The following is a 23,746-nucleotide window of genomic DNA, read 5'->3' as shown; positions in this document are numbered from 1 at the left end:
ATTTCACATGGCTGAGTCACAAAATCAATCTAAGACCCTAGTATCCCCAATGTCTCTTATGAGAAAAACGAGTAAATTTCACAGACTTAAGCCTTTATATAGTTACTATATTATATAATATAATAGATAATATGTAATGTAATACATAATGGGTATGTATAATATAATAAATACACATATATTCATTTTCATTCAAAGCCATCCCAAATTCATTCTCAACTGACTGTAGTATTTTCTAAGCATAAAATCTCCATTTGGAAATCAAAGGTTACCATCTGTAGGCATAAACAATGAAAGATACCTTGGATGGTGGATAATGGTGGATTTGGGTACCAGTTTACTCCCCCCGCCAAAAAAAAAAAAAAAAAAAAAACCACTCACTGTACCTTGGACAACTCCCCTGGATAGATTCAAGTGTTATACATAAGATGTATGAAAAAGAAAAAGACATCTTGACGTTACCTCCTCTGCCTTTAGAGTGATGGTTCTCGAGTTGGGAATCCTCCCTCTGGGCTTCAGCCTTAGCAACTCCTCGTAGTGCCTCCTTTCTGCCCCATGGCCATAGAGCATCCGTAGCTTCTGGGCAGCTTCTTCCGTTGCATCATCCCTGTCCCACAAGTCTGCCTCCTCTTCCCCAGACTGCTCTGCTCTGTGCAGGAGCTTAGTCAAGTCCTTCAGTTCTGCCTTCCACTCCTGCCAAGGCAGAGCAAGGAGGACCACAATGCTTGTGACAGAGTGATAGACAGAGGGAATGGTAACAAGAGAGAATGGAGCACAGAACGCCAAGGAGGGCCGGAGGTTGCAAGCAGAAACCTAAACCAGCTACCCCAAATCTCTTGTCCTGTAAATGAGTGTCCTGGTTGGCTTCGTCACCAGCTGGAGACACCCAAGACAAAGAGCTTCACCTGAGGAACTGTTGGTCTGTGGTCATGTCTGTGAGGGACTGTTTTGATTTTCTCAACTGATGGAAGAGGGTTAAGCCTATGGTGTGTGATGCCATTTCGGGGCAAGTGGTCCTGAACTACATAAAAATCAAGTTGAGGATGAGCCTGGGCCAGCCAGGGAGCGAGCCAACAGGTTTCTGCCTTGGAGTTCCTGCCCTGACTTCCCTCAATGACAGACTGTGACCTGGAAGTAAAGCAAGGAAATAAACCCTTTCCATCCCTCAGTTAGCCTTCATCTTGATGTTTGTCACAGCAACAGAAAGGAAACTAGAGTAAGGGGAAAGCAGAGGCTTAAAGAGAGGAATGGCTGGCCCAAGGGTCTCATTAGGACTTGCCTCAGGGCCAAAGCCAGAAGAAGCTCCATCTCACTCTACAGAATATTCTCATGTCATTGTGTTTCATTATACAAATATGCTATAGTTATCTGTGCATATGTGTACATGTTTGCCCACATGTGTGTTAAGGCAGGGGTTGATATCAGATGTTTTCCTCAATCATATCTCCACATTATTTGATTAATTGACTGAGACAGGGTCTCTCACTGAATCTCACCGATTCTGCTAGGCTGGCCTGCCAATGAGTATCTCTGTCTCCCCGGTGCTGGGATTACAGACACACATGTTTCTCCCCAACCCCCATGGATGCTGGAGGTCCAAACTTAAGCCTATGTAAGCACTTTACCAACTAAGCCATCTCCCCAACCTCTGTGCTGTACTTACAATGAATGTGATTGCAATCTATGGTGGCTCAATGAGGAAAAATTCAGGGAAGAAAGGAAAAGAGGGAAGAGCAAGAGAAAGAAGATAGAAAAGACAAGAAGGGAAAGCAGGAGAGAGGGCCAGCATACCTGATCGGACAGAAGGTGAATTTTGGCCTCATACTGCTCACAGCAGCCAGAGCTCACTTGTACGATGCATGATGTGCAAACACTTTCTCCAGACACAGGCAGAAACATTGCTTGCCGGATGAGGGCATTGATCAGAGAGCTCTTGCCAGCTCCAGTGATTCCCAAGAACCCCACATAGACTGGCTCCAGTGGGGATTTTTCAATCAAGGCAAGAAGCCGGTTTCTGCATCCATTCCAAAATATACATTAACTATGAGACAGAGCACACCAGAACAGAATGCAAAGAAACCAAGCTCTAGTCCTGGGTAACTTGCTATACCCTTCCTTTATCTGAACAAGGGGGAGCATTCGTCCCTGTTTACTACACGAACCTGGGATGGGGAAGCAAATGGAACTAGATTAAAAATGCTTGGTAAAGATAGTTCTCCATAAGCCGGGCAGTGGTGGCGCACGCCTTTAATCCCAGCACTTGGGAGGCAGAGGCAGGTGGATTTCTGAGTTCAAGGCCAGCCTGGTCTACGGAGTGAGTTCCAGGACAGCCTGGCTACACAGAGAAACCCTGTCTCGAAAAGCCAAAAAAAAAAAAAAAAAAAAAGATAGTTCTCCATAAACATTGTACTGTTCACATAGACATGTTTGTGCTCCATGGAAGCTGCATATTCTTGTCTCTAACAAAACTCATGCAGAAGTCCGGGGAGCATTCCAGAGTGCCATGAGCTAAGTCAACAACATCCTTGACTTTCCCAGGGGCTTTAGGATAAACAGTTCATGAACTCAGTAATACATGGTTTGGCTGGGTTTGGAGCCTTTCCACTTATCCACAGTGTGACTTGGCTCGATGACTTGGCCTCCCTGAGCATCAGTTTCAGTATAAATGGGACAATCCCACTAGCTCCTACTTTATAGGGGCATTAAGAGGATGAAATGAAACTGTGGGTTTGTAAAGTGTACAGTAGAGAAGCTGTCAACAGTGACCACACAACAAATGGCTACTATCAATGTTTTAAAAAGAAAGCCTGCAGCCATAGGGATTTTTCCTCCTATTGTTCTATGCTACTTCTAATTAAAAGCACTTTTGGTTTTTCTTGGGGAAGGAGGGTAGCATCAGATAGGAAGGTGCAGATCCAAGACTTACATGAGATACTTGAGTCCGCTGGGAATGCTGTCATCCAGGAAGACAGACTGAATCAATTTCTGATAAGTGTTGCTCAAGACCCTCCTGGTCCGACACTCCAGTTTTTCATCTGGAATCAACAGAAATGGAGTGTCTGGGACGTACCTGGTAGAGTAAAAGTACCAACTCTCCAAAGGAAGCCGCCGAATACTGCATGGAAGGGGGATAGCTCAGTGGAAGGAGAAGCTAATTAAATCAGAGAACAAGGTGTCCTCCACTGGAGCTAGGCACTCACTGTGTCAGAGCTGACCACGTCTACAGACCAGCGCATGCTGTGCCCGCTTACCACAGAACTTATGTGCTGCCATGGACTTTAGCCCTTCTAGATCATTCCCTTCTGCAGATGCTGTATAAACACCCACCAAGGCACCTAGCTAAACATCTGTCGTCTTTTCATTAGGAAAAGGCTATTTTGATAACACCCCTCCTCCTCAGAGCAGCCTGGAGATGAACAGCCAAATTACAGAAGTCTGTAGAGACTCTATGGAGCAAATACATGCAGAGATGTCTCCTGGCCTTCAGAATTGAACATCTTTCCCTCTGAGCATCTTCACACGTTCCTAACAGACAGAGTCATGCTATCCCATGGGCCATACCAGCATTTCACAACACTCACATTCCTTAAGAGCACTTTGCTCTGCAGAAGGAAAGGCCTGGAATTGCCGGTCTCGATGCAACCTGCGTCTTTTCCTAACAGGTTCTTTAAACAGATCGCAGTCAGCTAGGGATAAACAGAATATACAGAATTACAGGTTGAGGGTGGGCCAAGGATCTTTGCCTCTGCTTTGCCAATGCACACAATCAAAATGCCTCAGAACACCCCAGTCATTTCCACCTGTCTGTTAGCACGTTTGGAAGCAGCTCTGGGGGGTTGTCCCAATTTAGGACCTAATTCTCAGGTCCTTGTACTGGTTGCGCTTTATATCAGTGACTTTTGTATTATCTGTGCAAGGCACATGATCTTATTGTATCTGTGGTCAGGAAGCAAGGAGTAATGTATACCGGGGCACAGCTCACTTTTGCCATTTTATTCAGTCCAGGACCCCAACCTAGGGAATGGTGCCACCCACATTCAGAATGGGACTTCCCACCCCAATTAGCCCACTACAGGAACTCCCTCATAGACATGCTCATAGGCTGGTCTCCTAGGTGATTCTGGGTCTTGTCAAGTTGAGAATCAATGTTAACCACCGTGCATCTGGTTTCAACATCACTCTCTAGGTACAAACTTCTATTTGCATGTTCTCAGAAATACCACACACACACACACACACACACACAGAATTAATAAAGATTGCAGGATCCAGAGGGGTCAAGGATACCACAAGAAAACTAACCTGGACTCAAAGAGGCTCACAGAGACTGAAATACCAACCAGGGAGCCTGCATGGGCTGACCTATGCCCTCTGCCCATATGTTACATTTGTGTAGCTTGATCTTCTTGTGGGACTCCTAACAAGGGGTTGTCTCTGACTCTGCTGCTTGCCTTTCCTCCTACTGGGTTGCCTTGTCTATCATTAATAGGAGAAGAGGTGCCTAATCTTACTGCAAGTTGATATACCATGGCTGGCTGATATCCATGGAAGGCCTGCCCTTTTCTATAGAGGAACAAAGGAAGGGTGGATGGGGTGGGAGTTAGGGGGATATGGAAGAGAGACTGGTAGGAGAGGAGAGAGGGGAAATTACCTGTGGTCAGGATGCAGATGGATGGATGGATAGGTAGGAAGATAGATAGATAGATAGATAGATAGATAGATAGATAGATAGATAGATAGATAGAATGCTTCTTGGAGATTAAATTGGGGAAACCACCCCTGCCTTATGCTTCTTCACTGACATTAGCAGTTACTTCCTTAAGCAAGACAAAAATCAAAATCAGGAGCAGTAGATCTTTGAAGTCTGCAGCAGTCATTTGCTTACATGATGACTTGATTATGAGATGAAAGGCTGGCCGGAGCCATAAACTCAAGGAAAGCTGTACTTTAGGTTTATAAATATACCTTCTTGGTGCTGCCTGGATAGAAGGAGCTAATGGATTGGTTTCTGAGGCAAAAGTGCTAGAAATTATCCTAACCCAGTGCTTGTTTGCTGTTTACCAGGGGAAACGCCTTGGAATGAACTGGAATAGCCGGTCCCAAGAGGTGCTACTCCGAGCTCCTGTAAAGAGGGTATGAGGCTTAGTGTGGCCTAAGAAGGTCCTGTTCTTTGATGAATTAATGAGGCATTTCAGTGGGAACCCAGGGTAGCAGCCTACGCAGAAGTCCCAGAGTACATCACTGGGCTCCAGATGTGGGTCTCTCAAACATCATGCGCGCACACATACACGATCCCACCACCTCTTCAGTCTTGCTTCTTCTAACACAGATTCTGCTGCCTTCTGGAGCCAGCTCACACACCATAGAAGATTCCAGTGCAGAGCCACATACGTGCCAAAGCTTAAAGGGCTGACACCTCACGCGTCTGCTGTCACGGATGAAAAAGCTTGTTCCCTGGATCTTTCCATCCCAGAAAATGATTGATCTCAACTGGAGAAATCCATCCTGGCTCAACTTCAGAACCGAATTAGAACTAAATATGAAGTGTTTGCTGGCTCTGTGGCTTCAGCCAGAGAGGAAGAGGCAGAGAAGAAAAGAGTATGCTACTCTAAGGCCTGGGCCAGCTGCATGCCAAACACATGCAGGAAGCAGCTCAAAATGTCAGGATTCATGCATGGTCATCTATGAAATAGCATAAATGGGTGTCTATTTTGTAACTCAGGGACTCTTGTGTGAACAACGTTCACACAGTCTCTTAGCCATATGCACAAAACAAGGAGCAAACCCATCTATCTAGAGCTCTTACTTCAACTTTGTATTATTCAGCGGTTAATCTGATGCGAGCAGAAGCTTGGGGTAAGAATTTAGATAAAATAACAGGTTTACAATTCTTTTCTCAGTTCCCAAAATGAAAAACTACTTGGAAAGGATAAAATAGTCCATCTTGGATTTATACCATGAGTAGGTATTATTAAACGGTGGCTGGAATGAACTGGCCTGAACTTGGACCATATTTCTTGTTATCAAGAGGGGTGGAGAGAAGCAGGAGGTGTCACTATTGAAAACCGGTCCCCAACCAATGCAGCTCTACGGTCAATTTGGATCATTGCTAAAGCAAAGGGTCCCCGCCTTGGTTCTGAGCTCAGACCAAGGGACCTGGAAGTTGTAGCTCTTTTTATGTATGCAGGCAGGCTTCAGGTGATGGGTGCTACCCATATAGTTCAGAAGTGTTGATTTCATTTCCCCTAAGGGAGTTGTTTCCATAGTGGTGAGTAACATTTCCCTTTTCAGTTCTGAAAACAAGGATGATTTAATACATCCCTATTCCTGTACCTGGGAGCTTCCTTCCCAAGGCTTCCTCAAAGAGGTACTTGCTGTGGCCCAAGAGACCTTCCACCAGGCCACTGAGGGAGGCTCTTTGCCTGCACTGACTCCAAAGGGACTCATCATTCAATGAGACACTTCATAGGCCTGTCTCTCTCCTTCTAAGAAAAGCCACCTGCTACTATTCCAAGGGTCTCACCTCACCTCCTTGGATTTCATAGAGTCCAAATCCATGTTCTAGAAACCTTATTTTTACGGTAGGAACCCTCCCATACATAATTGATAGTTGAATAGGCCACTTCATTATGAATAGACTGCTTTGTTGTTTTTTAAGATTGGCATCCAGTTCTTCCTAACTTGTTAGAAAATAGCATCCAACTAAAAGAGCCAGGGATGACAGCTGTGGATGGAGTTTCAGCCTTTGCCCGACAACAGTAGCCAGGTCCTACTTAAGGTCATTTCAGGGGTGTTACCTGAGTGTGGTACCACACCCACCAATGCCTCCATTTCTTCCATGTCTGGCTTCCTCCGTTGCTCCTTTTGCCAGCTTAGGAAAACCAGCCTGAAAAATCAAAGAACAAAGAGGAAACATGTGTACATTTAAAGTACAAAAAGCAACCAGGAGGAGTATCAATTCCACAACTTGAAAGAGAAGCAAGAGAATCAAAAGTTCGAGGCCAGCCTGGGCTACACAACAGACCCCGGTGACTCATTCAAGAACAAAAATACAAATCTCCTAAAGTGAGAATACATAAATATGCTTGTGTTTTGCATCTGCCACTAGATCTCAATGTTCCAAGGAACAAGGAACAGCCTCGCTTCTCGTTGAAACCTGTACAATGCCTCATTGAAACCTGCGCAATGCACCACATTACATGTGACAAAGGTCAACATGTGACCATTGGGTTGCCACACACATGTATCTAGGGAGGTTTACTCTGATATTGCCTGAGGTCTTTAACTCCTTCTGAAGTGAGAATAAGTGTCTGGTGACCAGAGCTGTGTCAAGTTCTACACATTGGTCGTTGTGGGCAAGACCAGTGCCCCTAGTCAGGTGAGCTTGAACCTATGCCAATGCCATTTATTTCCAGCAAGTGTCATCAGCTGGAAGCTAGGATATCTCCGTGCCATTTCTCAGGGATGGAGTTTTGTTGCTAGATACTAAGCATGGAAGGAACTATGCAGTAGTTTAGTCAACGACCTTCCTCACCGCACTTCAACAGGAAGGCGCCTTCCTGGAGGTTGGTTATATGCAGCCCTAAGGCATGGGGCATCTGCAGGGGGGCGGGGGCAGTAGTATGTAAACATCCAAAGGATATGTAGAAGCTGGCCTGTGTCTGGGTCACTGGTACACAAGGCAGGGCATGCCTATGAAGAAGATCCAGGGTGCTATGGAGGGAGGCTCAGACTAGATGACACTACACAGAGCAGATATGCTGCCCTGGAACCTCTTTCTCTACCCACATAGATGGTAGTATGAGGAACACAGGAGGGTTACCCAGAGTCTGTAGCCACGACTTCTGTGGGGAAGCACTCAGCTGTGCACATCAAAAACAGAGCTACCAGCCCTTCTGAAATATGCAAAACCTTCCTGCTGCATCTTCCCCCCCCCCCCCCCCCGGGCACTAGTCTCACAGACCTTAGTGAGACAGACTCTGAATAAGGCAGACTGGACCTTATTTACACACGACCCCCAAACTAAAACCACAGCTCATCAGTTGAAATGATCTACTCTTAGCTCAGCTTGCAGATCTGACCCAAGTAAATGGCTTTTGTGCTTGGCACATACTAGTTCAATGTAGTACTAGTTCAATGTAGTGGGATGCTGATTGTGTGCAAGGTCAGAAGCACTATGGCTCTCTAGTCCATCTCCTGCAGTCCACTCTCTGGCCACCCGCATCTTCCATGGTTCTCCAGGGAAGGGAGTTCTGGTGAGTTTCCACAAACCTGTCACACTGGAAGCCCTGCCGCCTTTCTTCCCTGTAAACTACAACGCTTTATTCAAGATTTTGTTCTTGGAATTTTTTTCTTCAGTAGGGTTCCTGAATTGCTAATCATCGCTTTCTCAGGCACCTACTGTTCTGGAAATGGTCTGGTTATGAAGACCCCTCTTTTCTCTCTTTACTTCCCTCCCTCCTCCTCTTTCTTCTTTCCACAGCATGTTTCTATGCATCTTCAGCCCAGATTGGCCTCCAACTCATGACTCTCTTGCCTCAACCTCTGGAGTGCTGAGCTCATAAGTTTGTATGTAGCACTATGCCCAGCTCACTAACCATGGTTTATTTAGGTTTTCTCCTCCTTATGGAACTATGAGTTCTTCAAGGTTTTCTGATACTCGAGAAGTCTGTATGTGTATGACCGTTTGGTAATGGACAAGATAAACCTTAAGGCATCTGCAAATGCCAAGATTCTAGGTTCTTATTTGAAGTGCTTAGCAGAAATTCTGGAAGAGGAAATGCTCAGAGTCACATTTCACGAGAGACTTCTAACTTGAAATACTTGAGGCTGGAGAGATGGCTCAGCCGTTAAGAGCATTCTTGCAGAGGATCCAGGCTCAATTCTCAGCACCCACATAGTGGCTCATGGCTATCCATAACTCTGGTTCTACAGGATCCAGTGCCCTCTTCTGATCTTTGTGCATAACAGTCACACACACAGTGCACAGGCAAAACACCAATAAATAAATAAATAAATAGTCTTATGGTTTCTATTCCTGTGCAAAGCATCATGACCAAGAAGCAAGTTGGGGGAGGAAAGGGTTTATTCAGCTTAGAGTTTCACACTGCTGTTCATCACCAAAGGAAGTCCGGATTGGAACTCAAGCAGGTCAGGAAGCAGGAGCTGATGCAGAGGCCATGGAGGGATGTTCTTTACTGGCTTGCTCAGCCTGCTCTCTTATAGAACCAAGACTACCAGCCCAGAGATGGTCCCACCCACAATGGGTCTTCCCACCCTTGATCACAAATTGAGAAAATGCTCCACAGCTGGATCTCATGGATGCATTTCCCCAGCTGAAGCTCCTTTCTCAGTGATAACTCCAGCTATGTCAGGTTGACACACAAAATCAGCTAGTACAATAAATAAATAATTTTAAAATCACCATTACTGGGGCTGGTGAGCTGGCTCAGTGGTTAAGAGCGCCGACTGTTCTTCCGAAGGTCCTGACTTCAAATCCCAGCAGCCACATGGTGGCTCACAACCATCCATAACGAAATCTGATGCTATCTTCTGGAGTGTCTGAAGACACACTACAGTGTACTTACATATAATAAATAAATAAATAATTTAAAAAATCACCATTACAAAAACTAAACCACATATGGCCACTCTAAGTAAAGCCTGTCAGTGACTTCAGCCATAAAATGAGGAAGTCACAGAGAACTTTGCTATTTTCTATAGAATAGTGACTTGGTGAGCCATCATCACAGAGAACATTAGCCATCATGTCCCCACTATGGACACTGGAGACCAAAGAAAATGTATGGTCCCACTGTTGGACAAAAATCTGTAGTTTGCCAGGACCAATCTGTATTCTAGAATTCAAATTCCAGGGGCAGAAGGAATAATGAGTCCAAACAAAACCCAAAGAACAATTGACCAGTGAGCAAAAGCACTATTGCCTTACTGACGTTGGGCTACACAAACACTTCTCAGACTCTTGGATTTGAAGATGCTCTGAGAGTCGTCTTGGGGCTAAGGCTCTTTGGCTTCAGAGCGATGTAGATTAAAGCACATTTTAAAAAGTACACACAGTTTAGGGAAGACGCAAGCATGCTCACTGGAGTCTGGAACACAAGCAGTGGTTTGGGCTTCATTCAGGGTCAGGGGTAAGTTCAACTGACTTCATTTACTACAACAACAGTACATGATGTCCAGAATGGTCTGTTGGCACAGATCTGTGCAGGGTTAGACTGAGTTTAGCTGCATCAAAAGCAGACACCAAATCATGAGCCTCTCACCAAAAACCATCACAGTTCCAGTACACAAGGAACTTGTGACCGCTGACTGACACATGGAAATAAATGGGAATTCCTTGGAGTTATAGGAATTCAGGTTTCAGATTCTTCGTGCCAAATCCAAAGACTGTGTAGAAGGGCAATTTGGTTGGCAAACTGAGACGCTATAAAGTGGACAGGAATCCTCCATGAAGACAATCAACAGAAACCTCCAAGGGGCAAGACGGTCAGTATGGAACTGACCGCTCTAGTGGCAAAGGCCATTTTGCTTCTCATTCTGCTACCAACCACAGAGCTGTGGAGCGGTGGGACTTCTCACAAGTCACCTTGTCATTCTGAGCCACCTCGGGCCTCCCATCCATAAGTCAAGGTGTGTTCCCTGGTGTAACAGATGCTGAAGAGATGAGCATCCTCATTTTGAAATGTCACCAGCAGCTTAACAGTGATGAGGGCTCCCAAGCTATGGAGCAGTGCAGTTAAGACAGCCCCAGGGCCAAGTCTTAAAGAGACCCACACCAGAATCTGCTTCCCTGCAAAGGGAGGTAATAATGGTGGAGTATGGTGGGAAAAAAAGAACCAACACAAAGCAGTTCACCTGTAGACTGTGCAGACCAGAGAGCTTCTTCACGCTCGGGTTATTTTGCTTGCGTTTCAGTTGCACGATCAGCCTTCTAGTTTTGCTTTTAGGGCTTATTTACATTTGCATGCTCTGAGCCCAAGAATAGCATCTTTATGTGATGCTCTGTGGGTTATGCTAGCCCGGGGACGGGTGCCCAGTGCTGATTTTCTGTTAAAGTAACTGACTTCTGACAGTTATTCGTGCCTCTTTCAGCCTCCCTATCTTTCGCTTGTCTTTGCTTATGGCTGTATAAAAGGACAGTAAGGAAGGTGATACAAACTCAACATCCCTCCCAGTGAACAGCTATGGAGAGTTGAATTAAAGAAGGAACGTCAGGTTTCTTATTTTATGGATATGGACTCTGAAGAATAGAGAGGGCAAGGAACTTGTCCAGAGTCGCACAGTAAGGTAATCGTCACTTCACAGCAAGGTCAAGAGCAATTATTCTACAAAAGCTCTCAAGCCAAGCCTTCAGATTCCTGAAGGAAAAGAGGTGGTTACCATTTAACCAATCAGCCAGTGTGTCCAATGTTAGGTACCCGCCAGAGGCAGAGAGGGCATGCAGTAATGTGTTTTTTTGTCAACTTTCCACCTAGGTGAATAAGTGAGTAAGTAAATAGATATTATCTAGTTCTGATGAAACAAAATTTAACCTTTCCCCCCCCCCACTCCCAAGTTTGTCACAGCAATGAGATGTAGCATTTTTCTTTTCATGCACCCATGTGAAATCAACAATTCCTGAAATAACTGTTTTTATTTTGGGAGGAATGATTTTGGCTTGCCTAAAATGATGTTTCATTTTTTAAAAAAATCAAAATAATATTTATTCTGTAATATTTTAGTATATTGGTACTTACATGGCCCTAAAACTCACTCACACAAGCAGTGTACTGGCTAGTTTTGTGTCAACTTGACACAGCCGGAGTTATCACAGAGAAAGGAATGTCATTTGAGGAAATGCCTCCATGATATCCAACTGTAAGGCATTTTCTCAATTAGTGATCAAGGGGGAAGGGCCCCTTGTGGGTGGGACCATCTCTGGGCTGGTAGTCTTGGTTCTATATGAGAGCAGGCTGAGCAAGCCAGTAAAGAACATCCCTCCATGGCCTCTGCATCAGCTCCTGCTTCCTGACCTGCTTGAGTTCCAGTCCTGACTTCCCTTGGTGATGCATAGCAGCGTGGAAGTGTAAACTGAATAAACCCTTTCCTCCCCAACTTGCTTCTTGGTCATGATGTTTGTGCAGGAATAGAAACCCTGCCTAAGACAAGCAGGAAGGGGAAATTCATTTTTTCTTAAGTACTAACTCCTCTTGGGCTAAGGGCTCAGTAGGTAACAGTGCTTTTCTGCACAAGCCTGACAACAGCCCCACCCTCGGGACACATGTCAAGGGTGAGCAGGAGGATGTCCCTCATTCTGGCTTGCTTGCTGAGGCAGGAGGCGGAGACAGGAGAATCAGCTGGAAGCTCCCAGGCTACCTGGAAAACAGCAAAAGAAACAACACACCCTGCCTCAACAAGGTGGGAAACAAGAAACCTGTAACTCACTCTCTAAAGTCAGCCCATAGAGGAGAGACGAGTCTCCCATACAGAATTCCAGTATTTATATGGCTACCCCATCCTCACAGGCAGAAGCACAGCTCCCCACTCCGTGGGCCCTTTCTGTGTGCCGGCTTCCTCCAGGGGACTACAGTATGGAAGCCAGAGGGGAGGGAGGAATTTCCCAGTACCACCCGGCAGCCAGGAGATCCAGGGCAGGCCAGCAGCACCAGCTCCAGGAGCTGTTGTTTATTCTCCCTGAGGTGTGACAAGAATGACTTCAGCTCTGTGGTCTTCCTCCCCTAACCCCTAATTCTAATCTAAGAAGGAAAAAAATACCAGAAAAAAAAATGCCAATAGCGGAGAATCCTACAAAGTTCCAGGCCAAAAGCCTTCCAGATTGTCAATACCATCAAAAACAAGAAAGGTCGCAGGTGACAGCCAGGAAGAACCTATAGAGGCAGAACAGCCAAGTGTAATATGGTATCCTGGATAGGATCCTATAGTAGATCCGGGACCCTGGATATACACTCGGAACCACCATTTCACTGAGACACAGACACTACTTAGCACCGATGCAGTCATATGGACTCACTCATAACTAACCTACCACTCCAGTATAACCAAAGGCTACAGAAACTATTTTCTCAAGTTTGCTGTATATCTAAAACTATTCATTTTAAGCCTCTATTATTTAAAAAAAAGAAATTCCACAAGCCATAGTACAAAATACATAAGAGAAACAACTTACCAAATGTTGTTGAACAGAGCACGAAAAGCAAAAGGTCCCCCCCAAAATCCCAAACAGTGTTTGCTTCAGTTCCAGAAGTGAGCAGAGCCACATCTACACACCGCTGGTGCAGACATCAAAGACTAGCTGGATAGGGCCCTTAGTGGTCACATTCACAAAGCCACACTTACAAACACAGCGGAAGTGAAACTAACCACAGAAGGTTATTTGCCCCAGCCTCCTCCCCCAATATGCAGCTATTCTACGTTTTATTTTCATTTAAACTTCAATCACACGTGAACTGAGGACTGTGCACACACACACACACACACACACACACACACACACACACACCGCTGTCTTCCCACAATCAGGCAGGACTGGACCGTTTTTCCTTCCTAAACAGTTTTCAGCATCCTGCCATGACGGATGCACTTCCTCTGAGGATAGCTGCTATCCAGATGGATGCCGGGCAGGAGAAACCAAGGGCTGGTTCCCAGATACCCAAATGTGCATGAGGGAGGTGGAAGACACAAACTCAATGTTACCCCCAAATACATTCCATTTGGATTTGGATTTGGATTAAAAAAAAAAAAAGTAGAAAGTCAGGTTCAAATAACTCTTTTGGAAAATTAAACTTTATATCTTAAAAAAAAATAACTATTAAACGATTTATTTATTTTATGTATACGTGTACTCTATCTGCATGTATACTTGCATGCCAGAAGAGGGCATCAGAACTCATTACAGATGGTTGTGAGCCACCATGTGGTTGCTGAGAATTGAAAGCAGAACCTCTGGAAGAACAGCTGGAGTTCCTAATTGCTGAGTCATCTCTCCAGCCTGTTTTTTTATTGTTATTTATTTATTTTTTTTAATGTATCTGTTTTCTTTTAAGACAGGGTCTCAGTACGTAGCCAAGCCTGGTGTTGAACTTACAAAAATCCTTACATTAAAAAAAACCCAAAAAACAAATGTTTTTAGAGTGCCACCCAGTAGCAGAGAGCAGAAAATAAAACCTCCTTCCTTACAAAGATTGGCTACTCTGTTGATCAAACCGAGTACAGGGGAAAGTGAATTATTTCAACCTCCAGCTGCAGACTGTTATTTCTGGCCATCAATTTGATCATTACTACACAATGCTCAGGGACTCTAGGTGTGTGTGTGTAGTCAGAAAATAACAAAATTAAAATGTGGGCAGAATTAAAGATAAATATTTACAGTATCTCAAAAATTGCTTTGAATTTTTAACAAAACGGGTCTTCCCTACATAAGCAAGATACTGAAATAGAAATATGAATTTCAGAGACCTTCCCCCTTACATGTTTTGCACTTTCTTTTTATACTTTTGCCAATATAAATTTCAAAACAGAGACAATCAACATGAATATCACAAGATCACCACATACAGTCATACAATACATGCTTAGCCTGCCCTCTCCTGGCGATTTTCAAGCCACAACGGCTAACTATATTCAGAAGTGCTATTAAATCACTTTAAAGTAGGCTGGGAACTGTTAAAGATGCCTGGCTTCTGTTTGTTTTGTTTTGTTTTTCGAGACAGGGTTTCTCTGTGTAGCCCTGGCTGTCCTGGAACTCACTTTGTAGACCAGGCTGGCCTCGAACTCAGAAATCCGCCTGCCTCTGCCTCCCGAGTTCTGGGATTAAAGGCATGGGCCACCACTGCCCAGCTGATACCTGGGTTCTTTATGGCAGCCTTAGCACCTGAAACTGTACATGGACACTAATATCAGGTTGATTAGAAGTCTGGTCACTCTGCCAGGATGGATTCCCACGGAACTCAATGAAAGTATCTGTACTGGCTAGTTTTGTGTCAACTTGACACAGCTGGAGTTATCACAGAGAAAGGAGCTTCAGTTGAGGAAATGCCTCCATGAGATCCAACTGTAAGGCATTTTCTCAATTAGTGACCAAAGGGGAAAGGCCCCTTGTGGGTGGGACCATCTCTGGGCTGGTAATCTTGGTTCTATAAGAGAGCAGGCTGAGCAAGCCAGGTGAGGCAAGCAAGCCAGTAAAGAACATCCCTCCATGGCCTCTGCATCAGCTCCTGCTTCCTGACCTGCTTGAGTTCCAGTCCTGGCTTCCTTGGTGATGAACAGCAGTATGGAAGTGTAAGCCGAATAAACCCTTTCCTCCCCAACTTGTTTCTTGGTCATGATGTTTGTGCAGGAATAGAAACCCTGACTAAGACAGTATCAAAGCCAATGAGAGAATTTGCATATAGCACCACCGTGCCCTACCCAGTCACTGTTCCGCACTCCAGCATGTTTATAGACGAACCGTCCAAGTGTCCGTCAAAAGATAACTCGTCTTCTCTTCTGCATCAGATCCCATGAGCCTCTTCACATAATCAAACAGAACACTTCCTCTTCTTAATCCACCACACCTCCCCTCCCCTCTCCACTGGATCCATATGCAAAGCCACTGCCATTTTGAATCACACCCTCGTCCTCGGACCCTTTACCAGCTACCGCCCCATTTATCTGTCCTTCCTTATGACAAATCTCCTCAAAATTATCTGAACTCACCCAACCTTCTCCTATGTACCTTTTATGAACTATCCTAGTTTGTGTTCTGTGGCTGCAATAAAAATCCTATCCAAAAAGCAACTTCAGGAGGAAAGGGTTTCTTTGGCTTACACTTTTAGACCACAGTCCAGAATTGAGAAAAGTCAGGGCAGGAGTTCAAGCAGGAAGTAAAGTAGAAACAGCGAAGGGATGCTGTCGACTGGCTTGCTCCCAGGTTCATAGTCAGTTATCTTTCTTATACAGCCAGGCCCATCTGCTTAGAGATGGTACCATGCAGTCGAGCTAGGTCCCCCTCCATCAGTTAGCAATCAAGAAAATGCCCCACAGGCCAATATGATAGAAACAATTCTTCAGTTGAATTTCTTCCAACTGTGTCAAGTTGATAACCAAGATTGGTGATTACATAAACCTACTCCAATGGAGCTGGGTCTCTTCTTCTTCCCCCAAACTGTTCTCATCAAGGTCTCCCAAGGCTCCTGATCAATACAATCTTCATCTTCCTTGACTCATCTACAGTATGTGACACAGTTGATAACTCTCTGCTTCTTAACATATTTCTCTTGGCTTCTAGGTCTCCCACTCTCTGCTGGTTTTCTCCCCACACCCCAGATGTCTGGCCAGTTTTCTTGCTAGTTATTAGTCTTGTCTCTGATCTGATAATCATGGGAGATTCTTTACTTCTTTTACCCTGTTTCACAACTTTAAACTCCACCATACACCTAAAGCTCTCAACTGGGACCTCAAGCACACCTCTCACAGTTTGCCACTCATCAGATCCAAAGCCAGCCCCCCCCACACACACACACTTCATATCAGATAACAACAACTACATTATTCCCCTTCCTTAATCCAAAAGCTGAGATCTCATACTGAGTGTCAAGGTCTCTTTTGTTTTTCCCACACTGAGTGGAAGATTTGTGGAAATCATAAAAAAAAAAATTTCAGAATCTGAACAAGTCTTAGCACTTCCATGGCTTTCCATCCTGATTTGAGACACCTTAATCTCTTGCCTTACTTAGTGGTTCCCAAACTTTGATGACATTGTAGTCTGCTTTGGCAGTATTTTTTTTTTTTCTGTCACTGAGACAAAACACCATGACCAATAGAAACTTGGAGAGGAAAGGGCTTATTTGGCTTCCACATCATAGTTCATTACTGAAGGAAGCCAGAGCAGAAACTCAGAGAAGGAACCTGGAGGCAGGAGCTGATGTAGAAGCCCCTGGCTTGTTCAGCCTGCTTTCTTATAGAACCCAGGACCATCCCCATCCCCAGAAGGCACCTCCCACAATGGACTGGGCCCTCCGACTTCAATCTCTACTTAAGAAAATGCCTTACACTCAGATTTTATGACTGTCTTTTCTCAATTGAGTTACCCTCCCTCCAGATAGCTCTCGTCTATGTGTCAAGTTGACATAAGACCAACCAGCACAGGGCCACAGAGGATTTCTGTCTTATGTGTTGATTCCGAGATACACATTCGACATCAAAATCTACCGAGATGTCAAATAGGGAAGAAGCGGAGGTTGAACTATAAATCTGAGAGTAGAAAGATGATATTTAAAGACCATGGAACTCCAGAATCGCTAGAAAGAGACAGGATCAATAAGACCATTATTAGCTTGAAGTGAGACAGAGATATCTATAAGAGACTGAAATAATAATAATGATTGAAAATTCTAGAGTGGGGGGCCCTTATCTAAAAAAATATTTTCAGGGAAGTTAGTTTTGTTGACAAGAGGGTGGTATTAAGATAATTTGGTACACTGAAAAATCTCAAAGTCTTGACCAGGACAGTTTCAGTGTAGTGGTGACAACCAAGTCAGAGCTACCTCAACTCTACTGGGTAATAAGAAACTTGAAACATCACACCTTCCATTCTTTATTAATATCAAGGATTCTTAATCTTTGGTCCATACACAAAGGAGGTCATGGAAGGGTTTCAAGAAAAAGTTATTCCAAGTCCCATCTCCAGATGTTGCAAAATTTTGTACATGGTGTCTCACCTAGTGTTTTCAAGATTGTCATCAAGAAAAATCAGAGACCCAGGAATCCTCTAGGCTGCAAAGCCTGAAAGATCAAACTGATACTTGCTTCTTGTTTGCTGTCTTTTAGGGAAATCAGAACTTAGCGTTATCACACTGAAGGTTTAATGTTCATGGTATGTGGGATTTCTATCCCATCTCTATGTGTGGTGTATCTGAGCTCCCAAGTCCCCACACAAGGGCTACTCACTTCCAAGATTCTTGAAATAGGCACTTAGACAAGCAACTAAGTGCAAGATAAAGGTCTGGTATCTGTCTTCATTTTGTGCCTGTCTCCTTTATTTTGGCTGAAGGTACAAAGATTAATCGTCCTAAACCTACAAGTCACCTTGAGTCCAGAGAAAACAAAGTCTCAAAGGCTAGACTCCTGCCTATATAAGGACTATTATTCGTCAGGGCTGCACCTTGGAGCACTGAATGATCTCACCTTGTAGGAGCTAAATGGATCTCCGGAAGGGATGCAGCGATAAAGACTTTGACCACCTTGAAAACCAGAACTGAGATAATGATCAACCAGACCACATCTTAACCCAGGACTGTTTAAACATACCTCTTGTCTCCTGCCCTCAATTCTTCCATAACTTAAAAAAAAAAAAAAAAAAAAAAAAAAAAAAGGTATGTCAACACCCCGGGTGTCAGTGGGAGGGCGAATCTGGTCTCCTTTATGTCAACATTGTTGGCTATACTAGCGACAAGTGGCCCAGCCCCTCTTGCAGAAGTTGTCAAAGGCCAGGCTTTTGCTTAAGGAACTCTGGTTACAATTCACTTTCGTCCCAGCTTCTTGGAGAAGCGTCTAAACTGTACTATCGTTACTTCCCAGATCCACCTTTCTGGTCCCCAGGAATTCTCCAATGCCCCACTAAATCACTGTGCACATCCCCTCCCAGTCTCAGAGAGCTGGGAGCTGCCACCTAGACAGGGCGGGGCTCCGCGCTCCGCCTTCTGGGAAGAGCTTTATGGTACAGTCGCTGTGTTTTCACGACAGTCCCGGGCGGCTTTACGGCTGCTAAGTTTCTCCGCCTTCTAAACCGCGGTAACGTGGTGGCATATTGCTACGCCAGCGCAGAGATGAGGCAAAAGAGGAAAGGTGCAAAATACGTGGGACAAGGGCGCAAGGGAGGAAGTGGATTCTCTGAGATCACAGGTTGAAGCTCAATTTTCCATGGGAATTACTGCTTGGTCTGGGCCCGCGGGACCCCGGTTGGCGGGCCTCCCTTCCTATCTGTCCTTTGTAAAACAGCCCCCTTCTCTCTTCCCCTTTGGAAGAGACTACTTGTTGTTTTTTGTGTAGATGGGTAAACGGTACTGCTATTCCAAGATAACTTTCAGAGGAGATAGGTGTTGAGTTGCAGGTTAATTTGCGGTAATTTACTGGACGTGTTTATTTAAGGTGTTTTTGTTTTTTGTTTTTGTTTTTTAAATCTTAAAGTAGGAAAGGCCTCCTTAAGGTAGAGATTGTGCAGTTTGTGCAATAGCTTTACGTGACTTACTTGCATTTATTTTACCTCCGGAGTAGTCTGGAGTAACTGTGCAGTTTTTGGTTTTTTTTTCAACAGGATGAAGTCATTTTTTTTTAAATCTTTTTTTTTTTTTTGCAATAGATTCCATTCTTAACTCTGTACTGCCCTTGAAGAGTTGGTCTGATAATATTACTGTTGGATGTCACAATAATAGCTGGGTATTGAGCCTTTCCCAGTCATTTTGAAGACGTGTTGTCATTTCATGCTCGAAAAAGCTGAGGTTTGGTTAACTTTTCCAGTCAAAGTTTATACTTAGTGTGAGGAGCTGCCTGTGACATCGGAAGCATCAAATGAAAAGTCAGTGCGGTATTGGTCACCGCTCTTGGCACTAACTGGAACTGCCCTTCTAGACATGTTCTATATACTTGTCACATCAAACACAACATGCACTAGATCCGTTTGATCTTACTTTACTGTAACGTGTTTATTCCTAGGCTGGCAATCAGCAAGCCCCAGCCAGCCCGTCTCCCTTGCCCACTCCTCCATGGTCCCCACGTTACGGGCATGAATGTGGCCTAGCTTCGAACATGGGAGCAGGGATTCAAACTGAAGTTTTCATGTGTGTAGATCTGGCTTTTGTTTATCATCTACATTGATTGTATCTTTCTTTTTTTAGCTTTCTGACATATTTGTTATATTGGTAATCTCTCTTTTAAAAAAACTACTTTTTTTTTCTTAAGTTACAGAGTTGAGAATGTATAATTTTTTTCTGTTACGTTTAATGCCTTTGCCTAGTGGCCAGTGTACTGTCTACTTACTGAACCCTGCTCAGGCAACCTGTGGTCAAGTTAGATAGATCTCCTTTCACCAGAATAGGTAGTTCTTATGCCTAGCCTTGTTCCTTCTTGTTGTTCCTTGGTTTACACCCTGACCTTTCTTTAATGATGCTAATTCTCTTTCCTCCATGAAATACTTCTTACTGGTTTGCCCAAGTAGTATTCAGATCTTTTATTTTTGTTAGCCCAGCCTCTTACTCTCTAGATGAAGTCTTATGCAGAAGTTTTTAATGTAGAAAGAAGAAAACAGAGTTGCAGTGGTCTTAATACATATGCATGTGTATGCGCACACACGCATGCATGCACACACACACACACTCACCCAAATAGATGGAGATGTATAGATATGCAAGTTGACAGGGTGATATCTCATCTTCTGTGCTCATCCCGTACCCCAAGTCCACCTCTGTTACATAGCCTCTGAGGCACCTTTGTAGAACTGAGAATGCTGGGAAATCACTAGTCTTTGGCTATCCATAGACTTCTCTCTCATTGTTTGATATGTATTAGCTTTGCCTCATTAAGTTGGTGGAGTACACAGTGCACAATATGGTAAAAAGACCTGAACCTGAGATCTAACCCTGCCCTTTACAATGACATCTGAACTTGCTTTGATCCAGTTTTACATGTATAAAATAGGACGACAATACCAACTTTACAGTGTCATTGTGAGTTTCAAATGGGTGACTTCCATGGTGTTCTTATCCACACTCCTATGATGACTTCTTTCTTTTTCACACCAGCAGGCAGGAGGCGTGTTTGCTGCCATCACCCAAGCTAACACAGCGCACCACTGTTGTCAGCTGGTAAAAGATGGGCTCTCCTGACCCTTGACAAAAAGAGCTGAGATTTTTCTGGCTTGGATGGGTTGCTTATGCTTGGATGAGTCATTTGTGATTGACAGTAGGATGATGTGGCAATCGTGCCAGCATCTCCTGTGTCTGTGGATGAGAGAGCAGGCTGCCAAGACAGGATCATGCAGGTCAGCAGACAGTAGCTTAGAAATGCAGCTAGACCCTTAGATAGGCCAGGCCAGCTAGTACGTACTGTAATCTCAACACTCAAGAGGCTCCTGACTGACACACTTAAAATTTCGTTGCATGTACAAATAAATAATTGTTAAAGAGACTGAATGATGAGACTCTGTGGTTGAAATGTTCTCTGCAGGGGACCTCAGCCCGGCTGAGCTGATGATGCTGACTATAGGAGACGTTATCAAGCAGCTGGTTGAAGCTCATGAGCAGGGGAAAGACGTCGATCTAAATAAGTAAGTGGATCTATAGAAGGGCAGTCTTGCTGTCGTGTCCTTAAGTAAGGGTTGATCTGTCTGTCTGACACAGGGTCTCATTTTGTATCCCAAGCTGGCCTCAAATTCAAGACATTCCTCTTGCCTAAGTTTCCCAAGCCCTGGAATTCCTGGCATGCCCCGCTGTGCCTGGCAGTAGAGCCAGGCTGTTCTGCAAACTGACCTAAAGCTACCTGTTTTCTGTGTAGTGGTTAAGAATTGTAGTTTCCTGCCTTGTCACATGCTTCACGGTGACACAATTGTGCTGAAGCCTCTGACTCTAATTGTCTCTGGCCTTCCTTGGCACTTTCAGTACCCCAGGCACTGTCAGGAGTACACTGCAGGTCACAGAAACCGAAGGAAAGGGGTCCTAGTTAGAATGACCACTCTGATGAAACACTAAAGCAACTTGGGTAGGAAAAGGTTTATTTCAATTTATACTTCCAGGTAACAGCAGTCCATCATAGAGGGAAGTCAGGGCAGGAATTCAAACAGGGAAGGAACCTAGAAACAGGAGCTGATGCAGAGGCCATGGAAGAGCGTTGCTTGCTCCATATAGCTTGCTCAACCTGCTTTCTGTTAGAACTCAAGATCACCAGCCCAGGGATCGCACCACCCACAGTGGGCTAGGCCCTCCCCCATCAGTCACTAATTAAGAAAATGTCTTAAAGGCTTGCCTACAGCCCGGTCTTGTGGAGGTATTTTCTCTATTGAGGCCCTCCTCTGCTCCAATACTTATAATTGTGTCATATTGACATAAAATTAGCCTGCACAACTGACTCCTTGTCAACTTGAGACAAAAACACAACACTTTTCAGTTAGAACCTTTCTTTTCTCATCTATCCCCAACATGGCATATTAATCTTAACACCACAGTCTAAAACATAAATAACTTGAAAGTCCAGTCGTCTTTACAATTCAAACAGATTAATAAGATCTTTAAAAGATCCAGTCTCTTAAAACTCCAAAATCCCTTTTAAAAGTTCAAAGTCTCTCAACTCTGGGCTCCTGTAAAAAATCAAAATTGAGTTACTTTTCTTCACAATCTGAACAAAGCAAATCCAAACTCCTACAGTTAAATAATTGAATGTCCAGTGTTTGGGATTCACTCAAAATCATCTGGACTCCTCCAGGGTGCTTGTACCTCTTCTCCAGCTCTACCCTCTCCAGTACACACAGGTCTTCTAGGTTCCTACTGGCACAACTCCACAGCTGCCGGTGTTTTTTGTGGTCATCCTCTGGTACTGGCATCTCCACTGTTGGCACTAGGTCAGACCTTCAACAGTAGCCTCTCCTGGGCTCTTCATGGTGAAGCTTCAGCTTCTCTGACCCCTTCAATCATGGCCTTTCCATTGCTAGTCTGATTGTACCTTCTCCAATGGCCTCTCTTGACCTCTCACAGTGCCAAGTCTCAGTTGCCGTCCATGATGCCTCCATGGCTTCAATGACTAGGTTTAGCTGCCAGCACAAGGTACAACCTTGACCACCTCAAAAGACGGCTTGCATGTGCTAACTCTGAGGAAATTTTCCCCAGAAGATTTCACCTCAGTAATGCTGGCCTCTTCCTAACCGCACCTGATTCTCCAGCTGATCAGGCACCACAGATGTGTCACACAAACAGACCCGGTAGGGTCTTTGCTTCCCTCTGAAACGTCACAAGCCAGGCCTCCTCCATCTGCACCCTAGTCTTTGTTACCGCCTGAATGAGTGGTCATTCATCCATTGCTTTCAACACTCTTACCTTTTAAGCTCCCACAGAACATCCCATTGGCTCAATGGCTTTTCTTGACCAAAGTTCCAAAGCCCTTCCACAATCCTCGCAAAAAACAACATGGACAGATCTGTCACAGCAATACTCCAGTCTCCTGGTACCAACTTACCTTTGGTTTTCTGTAGCTATGATGAAACACCATGACCAAAATTAATTTATGGCCGGGCAGTGGTGGCGCACCCCTTTAATCCCAGCACTTGGGAGGCAGAGGCAGGTGGATTTCTGAGTTTGAGGCGAGCCTGGTCTACAGAGTGAGTTCCAGGACAGCCAGGGCTACACAGAGAAACCCTGCCTCGAAAAACCAAAACCAAAACAATAACAACAACAACAAAACAATTTATGGAGGAAAGGGTTTACTTTGTCTTACAACTCTCAGGTTACACTCGTCACTCTGTCACTGAAGGAAGTCAGGGCAGAAGTATAAAGCAGGAAGCTGGAGGCAGGAGCTGATGTAGATGCCTGGGAGGGGTGTGGCTTACCAGCCTGCTCCCCATGGCTTGCTCAGCCTGCTTTCTTGTAGAACCCAGGGCCATAGGTGTGACCCAGCTCACAATGAGCTGGGCCTTCCACATCAATCACTAATTAAGAAAATGCCCTATAGGCTTGCCTACAGCCCCCAGCATATAGAGGCATTTTCT

General features: G+C 44.6%; 2 protein-coding genes across 9 annotated transcripts in view; one reads left to right on the top strand and one right to left on the bottom strand.

Moving 5' to 3' along the window:
- Positions 1 to 18,326, bottom strand: part of Nuggc (nuclear GTPase, germinal center associated) — a 54,946-nt gene extending 36,620 nt beyond the window's left edge. For 3 of the 6 annotated variants that reach the window (XM_006518301.2, XM_030247571.1, XM_017315736.1), the window contains exons 1-6: positions 18,184 to 18,326; positions 6,798 to 6,886; positions 3,582 to 3,686; positions 2,927 to 3,035; positions 1,792 to 2,014; positions 463 to 693 (exon numbers count right to left, since the gene is read on the bottom strand). In XM_006518301.2, the coding sequence (XP_006518364.1) occupies positions 463 to 693; positions 1,792 to 2,014; positions 2,927 to 3,035; positions 3,582 to 3,686; positions 6,798 to 6,840 (711 nt within the window). In that variant the 5' untranslated portion in view covers positions 6,841 to 6,886; positions 18,184 to 18,326. Of the gene's footprint in view, positions 1 to 462; positions 694 to 1,791; positions 2,015 to 2,926; positions 3,036 to 3,581; positions 3,687 to 5,061; positions 5,123 to 6,528; positions 6,559 to 6,797; positions 6,887 to 13,186; positions 13,343 to 18,183 lie in introns of those variants that run through there. The other 3 variants (XM_006518302.1, XM_006518303.2, NM_001195674.2) reach the window with 3 other exon arrangements.
- A 386-nt stretch (positions 18,327 to 18,712) lies between these two features.
- Positions 18,713 to 23,746, top strand: part of Elp3 (elongator acetyltransferase complex subunit 3) — a 62,667-nt gene continuing 57,633 nt past the window's right edge. For 2 of the 3 annotated variants that reach the window (NR_045599.1, NM_028811.3), the window contains exons 1-2: positions 18,713 to 18,843; positions 21,220 to 21,319. Coding sequence is in view for 2 of the 3 variants with exons in the window: in NM_028811.3 (NP_083087.1) it covers positions 18,825 to 18,843; positions 21,220 to 21,319 (119 nt within the window). In the remaining variant the exon portion in view is untranslated. Of the gene's footprint in view, positions 18,901 to 21,219; positions 21,320 to 23,746 lie in introns of all 3 variants that reach the window. The other variant, NM_001253812.1, reaches the window with a different exon arrangement.

The sequence above is a fragment of the Mus musculus genome, chromosome 14 (assembly GCF_000001635.26).
Source record: "Mus musculus strain C57BL/6J chromosome 14, GRCm38.p6 C57BL/6J".
Taxonomy (NCBI): domain Eukaryota; kingdom Metazoa; phylum Chordata; class Mammalia; order Rodentia; family Muridae; genus Mus; species Mus musculus.
The sequence above is the reverse complement of the archived record's forward strand: the minus strand, read 5'-3'. Positions and strand labels throughout refer to the sequence as shown.